Below are 14,494 nucleotides of genomic sequence, written 5' to 3'. Positions count from 1 at the left end.
CTGGTGCAGCTCGGCCTGGCTTTCGTGGTGGGATGTGTGTGATGAAAACGTTGTCACTCTCTTACTTTCTTTTAAGCGGCCTTCTCTTCTTTTGAGCAGGCTTTGATATTTCCCTTTATTTTTTAGATACATAATCCGTGGGGACGATGAAGAATGGAATGAAGTTTTGAACAAAGCCGGGCAGAATGCCTCGGTTGTCAGCCTGAAAAGGTGAGGGGCTGGCATACATCAGGCAGGGGAGGCATTCTGGCCTCTCTGCTTCGCTGGTAACTTTCTCTAGGAAGTAGGAGGTTGGAGCAAAAGCCTTGAGGAAAGTCACTATTCTTTCCTTTGAGGGATGCTATTTTTGTATCATAGCTCCCACTGATCAGGCAGGGCCATTGCTTAGGCCTGGATCTCTGCATCCCCCGTATTCTCAGACATGCCAGGGAGACAGGCTTGAGAACAACAGCCTTGGAGTTGCCGCTACCTGAGCACTTCCTGGGAGCTTTAATGCAGCATCCCCTTCATGCTCTAAACAGAGGTGGCTTTTTTCTTACATCACTGCTTTATTTATTTATTTTTATTGAAGTATGATTGATTTATAATGTGTTAATTACTGCTGTACAGCAAAGTGACTCAGTTATACATATGTATACATTCTTTTTCATATTCTTTCCTATTATGGTTTATCACAGGATCTTGTTGTTTATCCATTCTGTATATACCGGTTTGCATCTGCTGATCGCAAACTCCCAATCCATCCCTTTCTCACCCCCCTCCCCCTTGGCAACCCACAGTCTGTTCTCTGTCTCTGAGATTCTGTTTCTGTTGTTTTGGGTTTTTTTCAGGCTTATTAAGCTTGACCTCTCTAAACTCACCCTTTCACTCTACCCCCTCAAACCTGGTTATTATTTTGCTTTTTTAATAGGGTTTTATGTGTGTTATACACATATATAGTTCAATTTGTGTATGTCTTTTTTGAAACTTTACTTGATAAAACACAGCTTCTTCGTTATTTGTGCTTTTTTAAATTGCTGTGGCCCTGTCTTTTCCCCAGATTTGCTCTATTGATCTCTTTTTTTTCCCCCTTAATATTTATTTATTTAGGCTGTGCTGGGTCTTATTTGTGGCGTGCGGGATCTTCCTTGCAGCATGCAGGATCTTTTAGTTGTGGCATGCGGACCTCTTAGTTGTGGCAGGACTCTTAGTGCGGCACGCACGCTGGATCTAGTTCCCCGACCAGGGATCGAACCCGGGCCCCCTACATTGGGAGTGTGGAGCCTTACCCACTGGACCACCGGGGAAGTCCCTGTTTCTGTTTCATAGATAGGTTCAATTTGTGTCATTTTTAGATTCCACACATAAGTGGTATCATACAGTATTTGTCTTTCTGACTTATTTCACTTAGTATGATAAACTCTAGTTGCATCCATGTTGCTGCAAATGGCATTATTTCATTCTTTTTTACAGCTGAGTAGTATCCGATTGTATATCTGTACTACATCTTCTTTATCCATTATTCCTCTGTTGATGGACATTTAGGTTGTTTCCATGTTTTGGCTATTGTGAATAGTGCTGCTGTGAACATAGGGGTGCATGTATCTTTTTGAATTATAGCTTTGTCCGGATATATGCCCAGGAGTGGGATTGCTGGATCATATGGTAATTCTATTTTTAGTTTTCTGAGGAACCTCCATACTGTTTTTCACAGTGGCTGCACCAACTTTACATTCCCACCAGCAGTGTAGGAAGGTTCCCTTTTCTCCACACCCTCTCCAGCATTTGTTATTTGTAGACTTTTTAATGATGGCCATTCTGACCAGCGTGAGATGGTACCTCATTGTAGTTTTGATTTGCATTTCTCTGATAATTAGCAATGATGAGCATCTTTTCATGTGCCTATTGGCCATCTGTATGTCTTTGGAGAAATGTCTCTTCAGGTTTTCTACCCATTTTTCGATTGGGTTGTTTTTTTTGTTTTTAAATTGTATGAGCTGTTCGTATATTTTGGAAATTAAGCCCTTGTCCATCGCATCATTTGCAGATGTTTTCTCCCATTCTGTAGGTTGTCTTTTCATTTTGTTTATGGTTTCCTTTGCTGTGCAAAAGCTTGTAAGTTTGATTAGGTCCCATTTGTTATTTTTATTTCTTTCTATTGGCTTGGGAGCCTGACCTAAGAAAACATTGGTATGATTTATGTCAGAGAATGTTTTGCCTATGTTATCTTCTAGGAGTTTTATGGGTATATCACTACTTTAAAGATGAAGTAACCGAGGCTCTCAGGTGTTAAGTGACTTCCCAAGAAGCATATAGCTAGTAAGAGGCAGAGCCAGAATCAGGACCAGGTTTGTCCACTGCAAAGCCCAGAGTTTTACCTGTTATACTCTCCTTCCTCTAAGCCAATGGTTCTCAAAGTTTTGGATCTCAGAGTTCCTTTATATCATAAAAATTATTGAGGACCCCAAAGGGCTTTTGTGCGTGTGGGTTTTATCTATCACTATGTCCCACTTTTTAGAGGCACAGATGTAGAGAACAAACGTATGGACACCAAGGGGGGAAAGCGGGGATGGGGGTGAGGTGGTGGTGGTGGTGGGATGAACTGGGAGATCGGGACTGACATGTATACACTAATATGTATGAAATAGATAACTAATAAGAACCTGCTGTATAAGAAAAAAAATTAAATTAAAAAAATTTCCCATTTTATAAATGAAAAACTGAGAAATTAAAAAAAAATGTTGGGCTTCCCTGGTGGTGCAGTGGTTGGGAGTCCGCCTGCCGATGCAGGGGACACGGGTTCGTGCCCTGGTCTGAGGGGATCTCACGTGCCGCAGAGCGGCTGGGCCCGTGAGCCATGGCCGCTGAGCCTGTGCGTCTGGAGCCTGTGCTCCGCAACGGGAGAGGCCATAGCAGTGAGAGGCCCGCATATCGCAAAAAAAAAAAAAAAAAAAAAAAAAAAAAAATGTTTATTCATTTAGAATTAACAGTCATGGACTCATTATGGGTTTTTTGTTTTTAAAAATACCTTTTTCATAAAAATTTTAGTGAGAAGAGTGGCATTGTTTTACATTTACATTTTTGTGAATCTTTTTAATAGCTGGCATACTAGAAAGCAGCTGAATTCTCCTGTCTGCTTCTGCATTCAGTCTGTTGTGCTATCACACATCTTGTAGCCTCTGGAAAACAAACCAGTTGGGAGAGAATGAAAGTGGAAGAGGCAAATAATGTATTAGAATTATTATGAAAATAGTTTTGACTTTGGGGCCCACCAGGAGGGGTCTTGGGGGACTCCAGGACTCCCTGGACTACTCTTCAAAAACCTTCACCCTCAGCTGCTTCTCTGCAGAGTGGTGTGTGTGTAGATGATGGTGGTTCCGTGGGGCGGCACTTTCACTGGAGTTTCCCTTGGGAAGACAGTGAGGCCTCCCCTGCCCTGGGCCTCTGGAGATGAGGCTTCCACAGCTGGTTTGGGGGTTTGTGGGAGGGTGAGTTCTTGGCATTGCCATAAACAGGGTCCCCTGAAGAGTTTATTTGGAAAGAGGAAATCTTGTGACTCTATGAACCATAGTTCCCAGAAATCAGATGTTCTCTTCTGTCTCCATAAATCACTGTGCTACCTGGAAGATTCCAGCATCGGTGCTAGCCTCATTTTCCTGATGGTCTCTGATGTGGCACAAAAGCCCGCTGTCAGTGTGTCCTAATTTCTGGTTTGGACAATATGGCAGATGCGGCCCAGGGCGCGTGATGGCTGCGTATTGAGTGCAGTGGCTTTGAATATGGCCGGCTCTGGGCCTGGTGTGGAGACGGCCTGGTTGTGTGCTCCGCAGAGCTCAGTCCCTCCCACTGTTGGTTTGGCTGTCGCTGCCCCTGAGGAGCCATCTGCATTACCCAGTCTGTGTGGCCATTCATGCACTTGAGGGGTCTGGGGAAACATGAAAGCTTGCGCCTTTGGAAGTAAAAATACTGATAACTGTCATTCCGAATTCTTTGAGGCCTTCTGTTTTCTGAGCAGTCACTTCATTCAGGTGATGTTAGGTCTCAGGACAGAATTGTACACCCTCCCCTTATAGGGAGGTGTTTGTTTCCAGGGCAAAATGACACTGGAGAGAATCTTTAACCTATAAGGGGAAAGGAAGGTGGCCATTTGCCGAGCTATTCTCACGTTAATCTATCTGTGAGGAACCTACTGGCCAGCTGAAATGTGTACCCGAGTTACTATTCCTTTGGGTTTTCTTCTCATTTAGGAAAAATAAAATAACACATCAAAAAGTATTGTATGGTTTTCCTGGGAGTTTTCATGCTGTGTATTATGGACTATCCTCAGTCATTGGGATAATATGTCTGGTTTCCAGGGTAATCCTTAGTGGTAAGTGGTGGGAAGGAATTTTCCTTGTAATGCCATAGGTTTTTCTTAAAGTCATGGGAGGGGGGAACGTACAGATTTCAGGAGTTAAGGCGTAATTTGTTCCTCCACAGACTGAGAGCTTGGTCAGGGCAGGAGCTGGGTTGGTGTGTACCCCCAGACCCCAGCACAATGCCCTGTAGGCCTGCAGAGGACATTGCTGTGTGACTGCACGTTCTTACATCACGTTTCAGATGGCGGAAACCCTTTTTCAGACAAAGCAAAGCAAGCTTAAAGCAAAGCAGTCTGAAAGGTTACAGATCCAGGCATGCTTCATTCTTTCTCTCTCTACTACTGTTTTTTCTTCTCCAGTGACAAGAAAAGGAAGTTGGAAGCCAAACAAGAACCCAAACAGAACAAAAAGTTGAAGAAAAACAGAGATGTGAAGAACAAAAAAGACACAAAACTGAAGTGGAAGAAATAGTGGAGAGTAACTTGGGTGGTGGTGGCTGACTCGTAAGGGATACCCTGACTTTCTGAACTGTCTCTGGCTGCACTGAGTGGCAGCTGACTAGACTATTAAAAGCAGTCACTTCTGAGTGGGTCGGCTTAGAACTCGATGCTTGGCGATCCTCCGGCACCGTCTTTCCTCCCCCCAGTCCAGGCCTGTCTCCCCATTCGTTCATAGCTTGCTTTGGGCCCAGGTTTTTCGGTTCCTTCTCGCACGCGTAGAAGCCACGCTGGCTCTTGTTCCTTCTCGGGCGTCAAGTACACAGTCTTCTGGGGATGTTCAGGAGGCTGCTGGGGGAGCACCGGGGCCTCTTGTTATGAACTCGTCCAAACTCCCTGGGGCCTGGAGCTGCAGAGGCTCTAGTCCAGCCAGGACTGGCGTCCTGGGACCCACACTGCCGTGTGCTGTTCCTCTCCCGGCCCTGGCAGTGGCCCAGAAAAGCCTGAGTTCTTAGGGAGGATATGACATCTGAGTCCCCAATACCTGGTATTTCATCCATTTGGGAAAAAATGTTGGGAAAGACCCTTTTGCTAGCACGGATTGAGGGGGTTAGAGACTCTATTTTTAATAAATTATATCCTAGAAAGATCAGCTGGCTGTGTGCTCGTCAACTGAACGTAGGCGGAAGTTGCACGTTGCTCATTTCTTTCGGTGGATCTTGGCTGCGGTACACTTGGGACGGTGCTGGCATCAAGGCCGAGGGTGGGCAGCGTGGCCAGGGCTTACAGACCCAGGAGCCCATGGGAGAAGTGGCCGTGCTGACCGATGCTCACTGTGGTGGTTCCGAGGGACTTGGGACGGCACCTGGAAGCCAGCTAGCTGGCCTCTCCTGCCTAGCTCCTGTCAGGTCGTTTGGTCCTCTCCACGGCAATTATGTGGTGTATTTTGGAATGTTTGATGGTGTCTACTTTCCAGTCCTGAATCTGATACCATTGTTATTGAAACCTTGACCCTGCATCCCCAACCAGGGATCGAACCAGGGCCCCCTGCAGTGGAAGCGTAGAGTCCTAGCCACTGGACGGCCAGGGAATTTCCTCTCTGCTGGTCCTGTAGGATTGTTCCTCATCCACGTCACCAGGTGCAAGGAAAGCTCAGAGTGGAAGTCAGTTCCGTTGCGTTCTGGTTCTGATCCGCCTTTCTCCCCGCTTCCGCATGTGGGTTAATGGCGATCCTTCGGAGCTCGCTGACCGTGTCGGATTTCAGCTTCTGTATTTTTCCTTATTTAAAAAAAAATCATGTGGTGGCCTTGGTTACTGATCTTCCTTGGTTTTTCATAGACTTTAAAAGGACTGGTCCTCTGTGAGTCCAAATAGGTCCTTTCCTCAGCCCTGATAGGTAATCTGGTTCCTAGAAGTCTAGCGTGTGGACGGGGAAGGAAAGGGCGCTTCTGGACCAAAGAGGATTAAACGTGCAACTCCCAGGACAGATGGCCATGGGGAGACAAGCAGATTCTGACTGCGTACCTGGGACCACCGTGCCTTGTCCCCGTAGGCGTAGGGCCTTTTGTCTCCTGGAGCTGCAGACCCCCTATTAAGTCTGAAGGAAAGTTTAGAGATGAAAAAAAAAATTTGATCCGTTTTTCTCAGGTGAGTGCCTGAGCCTGCCTTTCAAAGAGGGTTTTCTTAAGGAGAGTGGCTGAAAAGCAAAGTCACAGCCCCAAATGGTCTGAGCCGAGTGGCATCTTAAAGCTCTCCAGCCGCATCGTCCCACAGCTGCAGGACCCAGATCGGCCGGGCCCTTGCTCGGCCCCTCTAGCCCCAAAGCCCGTCCCTCTGATCTGCTCCAGGGAGCCTTCCTGGCCTTGACACTGGCTCTGCCTGGCCCTTGCTGTGACCTGGGGTACACCTCGTAACCCAGGTCCACATCTTTGTAAACCGCAGGTGGTAATGACAGCACCTCCCTCACGCGGCCGGCCTGAGGAGCTGAGAACGGTGCCTGGCCTGCAGCAGGCACTCACCAAGCCTCTCTGGGTTCTGTGGCATGTGCCAGTATAACCCGGGCAGCTGCTCCGTTACCCACGAGCGCTAAGATGGGCTGAATGAGGCCTGTCTGGCTTTGTTCTAAACCACAGCCTGTGCTAGAAGAGGCCCACCGGCGCAGCTAGGAGCATGCGCTTTGTAGTCAGACCAGGCCAGCTCTGTTCTCTGACAAGCCTCTTGACTGACAGCCTTTCCCTCTGCGCATGAAAAGGAAGTGAGCATTTCACCTACTATGTACAGTCTTGGCCTTTTTATTTGCAAAGCGTGTGTTCCTAAACAGGTCTCTGCACTTGGTGGTTGTGATCTTGGGTTCTCCTCCAAACCTGAAAAGGCACGCCTCCCCCAGACCTCACCATCTGGCCTCCAGACAGAGTGACATCTGTAAAGCTCGCTGTCTCAGGAAATCTCACTTGCAAAATGAATTCAGATAGGCTGCCTATGAATGCTGTCACCAGCCTGGGGAAGGGGCTGAAGAAGCCTGAACAAAGAAGAGTCCTCAATGGTCTCCACCCCCCCACCCCGCCCCCCCCCCCAGCTGGGAGGGGGCCAGTACTGGCCGGCTTCAGCGCTTCCAGTGCTCATCTGTCCCCCACAGTCCCGGAGGACTCCGGGGTGACCAGGAGATGACACAAAGGGGGCTGTGAGGCTGGGGGAGGGGAGGAAATCAGTGACCGTCACCTTGGACAAATGTAGACTCATTATCAGAGGCCATTACACCAGCCGGTCCGAAGGCCTGGAGGGGGCGGGGTTGGCATCCCCAGGGCCTGAATAGGCAGTTCAGACTCCAGACGGCTGCCCTCCACTCTGTAAACAACTGGTGAAAGTTGAAAGGTGGTGTGGATTCTGCAGAAGGGTGGGGCAGCAGGAAAGGGGGATGCTGAAGCTTTTCTTGTGTCGCTTCGGCTGAGGAGAAAGCTGTGATAATCCGGCATCTGGATGCTATCGGGCAACCAACCGGCAGGAGCAGAAAGGAAAGGGAAGTATGGGGAGGAGGAGAGCAGGGGGCCGGACGCTGCTGAGGAGGGCAGGCTCGGTGTGGGCCTTGGTGGCTGGACTCGGGCTCCCTCTGCTCCGGATGGCTTTCCTGTGGAGATTCCGGCTGAGTTAGCCCAGCTTTCACTGCCTGCGGGGCAGCTAGAGTAGAGCCAAGTCCCCCTTGCTTTTCAGGGACTCCTGCTAAGGAGAAGTTCACTGTCTTCTTTGGCTGCCGACAGCCTGGAGCAGGCAGCGGACGAGAGGCGCCCCATGCTCCGGAGCAGCGGCCCGACGAGGAGGCCCGGCCGCCGGGGCAAGTGAGGTGACCAGACACACCCCCATTTCTGTTCTTGTCCTCCTGGCCCCTTGGAGAATGTCTGATGTTTTTCTATTTATTTAAGTGCCTGCTTTAGAGCGTGTTTCTGCTACACGCAGGCTCAAAAGGGTCCCACCCCTCCCTTATCTCACCTTCCCTTCAACCGTCTGCCCCCCAAAGAGAGAAAATATGGCTGAGCTCCCGTCTGGAGCCAGGTGCTGACTAGATCTTGCCTCTTAGGCTGCGTGCTTGACTGAGGCACGTCCTGCAGGGCTGGGGGACTTGTGGGGAGGGTGGACACGGACCTCTGCGGGGGATCCCCTGCAGGTGGCGAGTGCTGGGGAGGGACCACCCCGCAAGCTCCCTCAGGGGCCTCGGACCAGGAGGATGGTGCTGAGGGGCGCGTCTCCTCCCCAAGGCCCCCAGAGGGCGCCATGGTCCGTGCTGAGCCCTCTCCCCACAGAGGCCAGGGCCCCAGGCTGCCCTGCCTGGGCTCCACCAAGCAAAGCCCACAGCAGGCCTTTCCCGGGACTGACCCCGTGCGGTCTTCACGTTGTCCCCCAGCTCCTGAGTCCTGGCCTGTCGGTCACCGAACCACAGCCACTCCAGTCAGTGTTCCCAGCGGCCTTAGGAATTTCTCTGCCTGCTGCAGGCAGGAAACATTTTTCAAAGCCTTTGTTTCTGCCTGGACTTCACACCTAAGACAAACTACAGCCGACCCCAGAAAACCCTTGGGCTTGAGTCACTGGCTTCCGGTCCTCCCTGCATTAACAGGTAACACAGCCAGCTTGGGCTCAGCAGGGTCCCTCCTCAGGCCCCCCTCTTCCTGTGCTGAGCCACACAGATTTTGACTGTGTGAGGGAGGGTTTGCAAACAACTATCCCAGCAGCCCCCTGCATCAGGGGTGTGGGGAACCTGGCCTCGGGGCAGATCAGCAAAGCCCTCTGGCAGCTGTCTTTCTAAACAGTTTTAAGTATAGTTGATTTACAATGTTAATTTCTGCTCTACAGCAAAGTGATTCAGTTATATATATATATATATATATATATATATATATATATATATCCTTTTTTGTATTTTCCATTATGGTTTATCATAGGATATTGAATCTAGTTCCTGTGCTGTTCAGTAGGACCTAGTTGTTGATGTCTTCTGTATATAATGCTTTGCGTCTGCTAATCCCAAACTCCCAGTTTACCCCTCCCCCACAGCCCTCCCCCGTGGCAACCACAGGTCTGTGCTCTGAGTCCATTTCATAGATACGCTCATTTGTGTCGTATTTTAGATTCCACATATAAGTGATATCATATGGTATTTGTCCTTCTGTGTCTGACTTCACTTAGTACGATAATCTCTAGGTCCATCTGTGTTGCTGAGTTCTTTTTCATGGCTGAGTAATATTCCATTGTATGTATGTTCCACATGTTCTTTATCCATCTGTCCATGGACGTTTAGGTTGTTTCCATGTCTTGGCTATTGTAAATAGTGCTGCTGTGAACATAGGGGTGCATGTATCTTTTTGAATTATAGATTTTTTTGGATATATACCCGGGAATGGGATTGCTGGGTCATATGGCAACTCTGTGTTTAGTTTTTGAGGAACCTCCATACTGTTCTCCATAGTGACTGTACCAATTTACATTCCCACCAACAGTGTAGGAGGGTTCCCTTTTCTCCACACCCTCTGCAGCATTTATTGTTTGTAGACTTTTTGATGATGGCCATCCTGACGGGGTGAGGTGGTACCTCATTGTAGTTTTGATTTGCATTTCTCTAATAATTAGCATCTTTTCATGTGCCTACTGGCCATTTGTATGTCTTTGGAGAAATGTCTCTTTATGTCTTGTGCCCATTTTTCGATTGGGTTCTTTGTTTTTTGATATTGAGCTGTATGAGCTGTTTGTATATTTTGGAAATTAAGCCCTTGTTGGTCACATCATCTGTGAATATTTTCTCCCAGTCTGTAGGTTGTTTGTTTCATCGATGGTTTCCTTTGCTTTGCAAAAGCTTATTAAGTTTGATTAGGTCCCATTTGTTTATTTTTGCTTTTATTTCTGTTGCCTTGGGAGACTGACCTAAGAAAACATTGGTATAATTTATGTCAGAGAATGTTTTGCCCATGTTCTCTTTTAGGAGTTGTATGGTGTCATGTCTTATATTTAAGTAAGTCTTTAAGCCATTTTGAGTTTATTTTTGGGTATGGTGTGAGGGTATGTTCTAACTTCATTGATTCGCATGCAGCTGTCCAGCTTTCCCAACACCACTTGCTGAAGAGATTGTCTTTTTTCCACTGTATATTCTTGCCTCCTTTGTTGAAGATTAATTGACCATAGGTGAGTGGGTTTATTTCTGGGCTGTCTGTTCTGTTCCACTGATCCATATGTCTGTTTCTGTGCCAACACCATGTTGTTTTAATTACTGTAGCTTTGTAGTATTGTCTGAAGTCTGGGAGGGTTAGGCCTCCTGCTTTCTTTTTCCTCAGGATTGCTTTGGCTATTCTCGGTCTTTTGTGGTTCCATATAAATTTTAGGATTATTTGTTCCAGTTCTGTGAAAAATCTGACAGCTGTCTTATTCCTGGCATTGTGTTCCCGTCCTTCCAGTCCAGCTCAGTGGCACTTAAGTGCTTAACGAATGGGAACACACCTACCCCATTTGACAGAACAGGAAAACTAAGGCCCAGTGAGGGCTGGACCCAGGCTCGGGTACTAAATAGGGTAGGACAGGGGTTGGCAGGTGGCCACAGCACAGCTTCCAGCAGGGGTTCTTTCCCTCTGAGACATGAGTGCCCCAAGTAACCAGGGAATCAGCTCTGGGTTCTCTTCCTGGTCCTAAATGGGCTCCTCCCCAGCTCTGAACTTTGGGTAACCCTCTGTCAGGAGCCATGAGGCCAAGGTCATTGTTAACAAGTGTTTATTGTTAATAAAACCATAGTACATTTACAATAAGTGACAACATTAATATATAGTTACAGTATCGTACAATATTACAGCAATAAAATAACGCCTATTCCTTTGTACATCCAGCTCAAGCAGCTAGTTGAAAATATTTTCCACGGTTGCAAGCCCCCAGGGGTTTTTCAAGGTGACCGAAGTGACACCTCCTAAAGTGCCTGGGGCTTCTGGTGAATAAATAGTTTCTAAGGTACGGCCAGACAGCTGAAGGCGACATCCAGCACAAGCTGTCCAGAAGGTGCCCCCAGTGTCTGGCCCATAAATATGACAAGGGTCTAGGCCCAACGATGTGTCTCCACCCCAGGGGAGCCTGGAGCCTGCAGAATGTCAGGGGCAGGTAGCGGGGAAGAAGTAGAAGGGCCTCCTCTCCCAGTCCTTCCCTTCCACCCCTGCCCCGTCCTTTAAATCCCTAAGACCCGCAGTTCCCAGTGGGAAGTGTGGGCCCTGCTCTCCAATCCAAATTAAAGGACTTTTTCACTGGAGAAACTGGACCGGGGGGCCGTTTGGGGCTCTGCCTCCGGAGCCCACAGAGGCAGCCTAATTCTAGGCTTGGGATTTCAGCATCGACCCTGAAAACAGCAGCAACAAAAGCTGAGGCCACCAGGCTCCTCCACTGTACCCCACGCCACTCTTGGCTCAGACCAAAAGCGTTAAAGGCGTTCAGGGGAACGAACTGCCTTCTGCCAACCACTCTCTGAGCAGGACGGCGACTCCCCCCGCACTGGCCCGACCCCGACTCCAAAGGAGGCCAGACACCAGGAGAACGGACTCCAAGTGACCCTCTGTGCACGATCCCCGGCCCCCTGGAGGCCCACGTCGTCTTTCAAAGGCACAGCCCTGAATAAGTAAGTTCAGGGTTTGGGCAGCCTTTCGGACGTGACATTGAGGGAAAATACGAAGTTTTGACTGAAATGGCCCGGGGCCCAGACAGAACATACGTTCTGTACACTCATAAGGATGCCCACACCCCCGAAGAGCCCCAGTTTGGACAGTCTGAGCTGCCTGAGGCCCCAGGGGGAGGGCACGATCTGAAGCTGTGTCGAGCAGAGCTGAATCAGGATCACATGAGGGTGAGTGCATGGCGGCCCTCAAGGTGCGAGCCGTAGGTGTCGGGGAGGGGTTGGGGGAAGAGCCACCTTTTGGCCACACCTGCCCTTGGCCCATCACTGGTTGAGCCAGTGGTTAGTTCTGGGCCTGCCCAGGTCTGGCTCCAAGAGGGCCTGTAACCAGCCTCCACCCAGCAGCGCCCCAGCGTGTCCACAGGCCCCGGCTACGTGCTGGCCCAGGCACCCCGGGAAGCACTTGCTCCCGGCCCTTCCCACCCGCTAGGATGCCTGGCGACAGAGCCTGGCCCAGAGCCAGCCATCCCCCAACCTCACACACGTGAGGTGACGTAGAGAGAGTGCACGCGCTCCGCCAGGGTGCTCTGCAGGTCCTGCAGGGGGTCCAGGCCCTGCACTTTGCTGCTGCGGCCATAGATGAGCTGCCGGAAGGAGTCCTGCTCGAGCAGGGCCTTCATGTGCTTGAGGAAGAAGCCCTCACAGAACAGGGCCAGTTCGGGGGCGCTGTGGATCTGTGGGGCAGGGAGAGGGAGGGGGTGAGACCCACTATGTCAGCACAGCCCTGCCTGAAACCTCCCCCTACCCTCACCTCCAAATAGTACCCATGGGCTAAGGCCCAGCTTCAAGCCTCAACCTGGGGGAGGCATGTCCTATCTCTTGGGGTGACTGGCCCCTTATCTGAATTCCTTCCATAAGCCTCTCCTTGGGGTTAGACTGATCGGGGTTCAAATCCCAGCCGTGCCACCAGGAACATCCCTGAAATCTTGTTCTTGGCCTAGGTCCCACTGGTGATGGCTTGTTGAATGCCAGTCATCCCTATTGGGCAGGGACTGCCCACTGTGGTATGTCCAGCACAAGGCCCAGCACACGAGTGTTCACCTGGTAAACGCTCAGTAACTATTTCAGGTCAACAAATATGGAGTGCCCGCTCTGGGCCAGGTGCTGGGCACAGGCCTCGAGGCCCAGGTCTGCGATGCTGTCTCAGAGCTGATGTTCCAGTTCAGGAAGACAGGGAAGCCAAGGAACCAACCAGGCCAGGAAACCACAGACTGTGGTCAGTGCTGTGAGGACGTGAGAGTGGGTGAAGGGGCAGAGAGGTGTGTGACTTGGGGGAGGCCTGGGGAAATCAACAGGGCTTGGGAAGAGCTTTACCGGAGGGGAGGGGACAGTGATCGCAGGAGTTCTGCGGTGGGAATGAATTGAGAGACGTGGGCCGCGTGGCTGGGTGAAGGCAGAGGGGCGGCATCAGAAGGGGAGATGTGGACAGGGTCCTGGGGCCCACGTAATGGGCGACAGATAAGGGCTGGATTATTTAGTTTGCAGTGGAAAACCTTTGGAGGGTTTACGTAGGGGAGTGACACGGTCTTTACACTTTTCCAAGAGTCTTGTGGATTGCAGGGTGAAAGCCAGGAAGTGTGGAGGCCAGGCCAGCAGTTGTCCACGAGAGGGGACAATGGAGATGGAGGGAAGGGGAGGGACTGCTGATGTGTTTCAGGAGCGTTTCTAGATGTGGCAGATGACCATGGTGTTTGCTGAGAGGAGGAAGAATAAGGAGGGCCGTGCCGGGAAGAAAATCAAGTAGTGCCTGGGGAGCTGATTTGACTCAGAGAGGCTCAGCTCCTTGGCCCAGGTCTCACAGCCTGGCGCAGCACGGCTGGGATGGGAACTGAGATCCACCCGGCTCACAGCTCAGCTCCCAGGCTGCGATGCTGCCCCACTGGGCAGCAGTGATGCCAGGCCACAGAGGGACTTACAGTGCCCTTCAAAGCTGCCTGGCCACCTGCATTTTCTAGCCAGGCAACAGTGGAGCAGAGTGTGTGTTGGGAGGCAGCTGGCGGGCATCAGGGCTCCTCACCTTGGCATACTTGTAGGTGTTCACGGCGCTCTCCACGCTCAGGGTCTGGGAGCACAGGATCTCGCAGTGCCGCTGCAGGGCGTCCAGCTGGAACAAGCTGGCAGCTGACAGCAGCTGGCAGGAGGCAAAGGAGGCCGTGGGTATGCATGGCCAGGTCTGCGGCCCAGGCATCACGGAACAGACCGCTGCTTTGTGCTGTGTGCTCCGCTTCCTCCCGACCTCCAGGGCCCTCCCCCGCTGCCAGTCAAGTCTGGCGGCCTAGATTTATTTCTACTCTAGGCTCTCTACGTACTGGCTGGGACACCTCGGGTGGCACCGGATGGGTGACAGACGCTGCTTGGGATTTCTGACGTCAGGAGGCCTTCAGCTACAAGCTGCCTGCTCATCTACTTCTAGCCAGGTGCACGGCCAGCAGTGGGTCCGTTCTCCGAGCAGTGACCTGGTGAGGGGAAGGCCTCGCTGCCTTCTGATCCTCCTGGGCCTTCCGTCCTCAGGGGTGGCCCTCTCTAACCCCGAGGTG

General features: G+C 50.6%; 2 protein-coding genes across 3 annotated transcripts in view; one reads left to right on the top strand and one right to left on the bottom strand.

Annotated features, from left to right (window-relative positions):
• The window catches only part of NAT10 (N-acetyltransferase 10), a 38,843-nt gene extending 33,920 nt beyond the window's left edge, over positions 1-4,923 (top strand). Inside the window, exons 28-29 of the mRNA XM_067749462.1 lie at positions 127-210; positions 4,697-4,923. Coding sequence (XP_067605563.1) covers positions 127-210; positions 4,697-4,808 — 196 coding nt within the window. The 3' untranslated portion in view covers positions 4,809-4,923. The remainder of the gene's footprint in view (positions 1-126; positions 211-4,696) is intronic.
• A 6,077-nt stretch (positions 4,924-11,000) lies between these two features.
• The window catches only part of ABTB2 (ankyrin repeat and BTB domain containing 2), a 181,883-nt gene continuing 178,389 nt past the window's right edge, over positions 11,001-14,494 (bottom strand). For both annotated transcript variants that reach the window (XM_067749459.1, XM_067749460.1), the window contains exons 16-17: positions 13,975-14,088; positions 11,001-12,631 (exon numbers count right to left, since the gene is read on the bottom strand). In XM_067749459.1, the coding sequence (XP_067605560.1) occupies positions 12,434-12,631; positions 13,975-14,088 (312 nt within the window). In that variant the 3' untranslated portion in view covers positions 11,001-12,433. The remainder of the gene's footprint in view (positions 12,632-13,974; positions 14,089-14,494) is intronic.

The sequence above is a fragment of the Pseudorca crassidens genome, chromosome 9, assembly GCF_039906515.1.
Source record: "Pseudorca crassidens isolate mPseCra1 chromosome 9, mPseCra1.hap1, whole genome shotgun sequence".
In the NCBI taxonomy this organism is placed as follows: Eukaryota; Metazoa; Chordata; class Mammalia; order Artiodactyla; family Delphinidae; genus Pseudorca; species Pseudorca crassidens.
This window is presented reverse-complemented; position numbering and strand designations above follow the sequence as displayed.